The sequence below is a fragment of the Etheostoma spectabile genome, chromosome 6, assembly GCF_008692095.1.
Source record: "Etheostoma spectabile isolate EspeVRDwgs_2016 chromosome 6, UIUC_Espe_1.0, whole genome shotgun sequence".
Classification (NCBI taxonomy): domain Eukaryota; kingdom Metazoa; phylum Chordata; class Actinopteri; order Perciformes; family Percidae; genus Etheostoma; species Etheostoma spectabile.
Window position 1 is genome coordinate 12,346,163 of NC_045738.1, and position 2,806 is coordinate 12,348,968.

Sequence of the window (2,806 nt, forward strand, 5' to 3'; positions counted from 1 at the left end):
TTTCTGAGAATATAGTTCCCAGTTAGTATCCGGTTAGAATATGGCTCTGTCTCATGTGACCTTGTTATATTTATCAGTCTCAATAAGTCGGCGTGTTCCTTTAAGGTTTACTCAATCTCTCATTTACTCACATCAGTCTATACATTCACACGCATACAAATGAGTAACCTTTCCTATATTGTACTTGACAAACATAAAAAAAACTTTAAAAAACAACAGTGACCAGGGAGAATTTGCATGTTCCAAAGTCTTCTTCTATGTTTGCCAAGTTTTGATTTACAAGACAAAAGCATACAGTAGAGCAGTGTGGGCAGTCTATTGCTAGTACCATCAGCTTGCCTTTGGCAACAGCATGCTCATTGATTACGCTTTTTTCTAATCCTAAATTTGTCTCAGTTCTTTAGAGTCAATCTTTTTATTGGATAAATAGGTAGTTTTGGGTAAAAGCAATGAAAAAAATCTTTACAGTTTGTCCTCATTTTCTTCACTAAACATGAACATATAGTATATTAGAACATAATGGAGCTGATGCAATAACTGTCACACAAAGTTCTTAGTCCAAATCTAGGCTTTTAGTCACCTGATCCTAGTCAAGTAGATTCTAACAGCTCTTCGAGGATGTACATGAACAAAATGCTAATGTCAGTGTTCCTTATTAAATTATAAATTATTATCATTTATATATTCAGCGCTTAAAGTACAACTGGGGATGATGGGAATCGCATTATATCTGAAGATATTTAGCCATGAACCAAAATATTGGACAAATTACAAATTTGACCTCAATGCGGCCTTCTGAAATGTTAAGGGATCAAAGTGATTACTGTGTATCCTTAGGTAGACATCAATGTCTGTGCAAAGTTTATTGGCATTCCATCAATATGGGCTAAAGTGGTGGACCTGTTGACTATCAGACCAATATTGCCATCCATTGAGCCACAAGTAAGGCTAATACAAATGTTGCTTTGATTCAGATTTCAGTTCAAGTCATATGAGTCATGTGTCTGACTCTGACTCCTATTGTGAGAGGACAAAACAGTGCTTGCCCACTGCAATTCCACATTTTCACATTCTGACGATATGATTGTTATTTTTTATTTCATTTCTGTCTTGTTCAGCACCTTTGTCAACCGCAATTGTTTAAATGTGCTATATACATAAATTTGACATTGACATTTCCTTCTTTCTGCAGTGCCTATTTCAAATGTGTCTATGAGGGCAAATGCAACCAACCTGGTGGAGTTCAATGACACAGCAGTTCTCATGTGCTCTGTGCTCAACGGCTCGTCCCTGTCTTATGTTTGGTTAAACGGCAGCTCTGTGGTTACAACCGGTAGTATGGTACAGCTCAGCAATGGAGGCGCCACTCTCACCATAGTCAGTGTAACCCGCTATGATCAGGGGCCGTTCAGGTGCAATGTGTCCAATGGTGTGAGCCAAGAAGTCAGTCTCCCTGTACTTCTGAACATCAGCTGTGAGTTTTCACTATATACACAGTACACATATGTGTATATATATACATACTTCTATATATAAATTAATAAATAGGCCAATGCATAAAAAAACTCAAACCCTCAAACAATTTCCCTCTTGTTGCTTCATCAGATGGTCCAAGTAACACAACAATGACGATCATGCCCATGAGATCCACCTACATAACAGGATCTAACATCACACTGTCATGCTCAGCTGACTCCCTTCCTCCAGCGATGATCCAGTGGATGCTCGATGGGATGTATCTAAATCAGTCTGGCCCACAGCTTCAACTACAGAAGGTTCAAAAGAGCAACTCGGGAAATTACCAATGCTTAATTTACAACACAGTCACGCTCCGGTTCAGCAGCAAAAGTGCAATGATCAGTATTTTAGGTACGGTTGGCAATTTTCCTACTTATTTGATTTTGTTTCTCTCAGCAAATACATTTAAATGATTTTAAAGAAAAAGTTTGATATTTGGGGAATCTGCATATTTGCCTAGAGTTATATTAGAGGATCAATGTAGCTTGATATATCAATCCATGCAAATGCCAAAATGTAAAAAAACAAATTGTTGTGGATTTACAGCTGGTTGTGACTTCCTGACATCTTGTTGTCAACATGATGTTGCCAGGCAACCAGCTAAGATGTATTTCTCCCTTCACTATTTGTATTTAATAAACAAATGAGATACAATGTAGTAATAAGTGGGCTTTACAGGTGCTGGTGTGCTGATTCTGACAGCTTCTAGGCTAGCTGTGTCTCACCATTTCCAGTCTTTATGCTAAGCTACGCTAACCAACTGCTGGCTGTAGCTATACATTTAATTGACAATCGGAAGAGTGGCAACAATCTACTTATCTAACTCTCGGCAAAAAAGTAGATAAGCATATTCCCAAACATTTGAAACAATTTCTTAAAATTTTCAGTCAAATTCACTCTACCCACATACTGTATGTGTGTGAATTCAAATTTAACAATTCTCTTCTTTTTTCCCCTTCTTCTTCCACAGAGCCAATAGGAGCAGTAGTGGTGAATAACACAGGTGGACCAGTAATACTTCATGAGAGATTAATTCTGCATTGTGAAGCGACTGGAGTTGTTGCCAGTTATCAATGGTGGAGAAATGGTCAACCTATTACTACTGACAATACAACAATAATTGAGAACAAGACACTGATTATCTTATCAGTCCAACTATCAGATAATGGGAATTATCAGTGTCAGGCTTTTAATTCTGTGAGCAACATGACCAGCAGCCCCTACATGGTTGAAGTAAACTGTAAGTATTAAGAAAATATACAGTACACACACACACACACACATATAT

At 37.7% G+C, this 2,806-nt stretch overlaps 1 protein-coding gene across 1 annotated transcript in view; it reads left to right on the forward strand.

Annotated features, from left to right (window-relative positions):
- The window catches only part of ceacam1 (CEA cell adhesion molecule 1), a 38,390-nt gene that overhangs the window by 9,217 nt on the left and 26,367 nt on the right, over positions 1–2,806 (forward strand). The window contains exons 7-9 of the mRNA XM_032517989.1: positions 1,193–1,474; positions 1,606–1,869; positions 2,489–2,758. Coding sequence (XP_032373880.1) covers positions 1,193–1,474; positions 1,606–1,869; positions 2,489–2,758 — 816 coding nt within the window. The remainder of the gene's footprint in view (positions 1–1,192; positions 1,475–1,605; positions 1,870–2,488; positions 2,759–2,806) is intronic.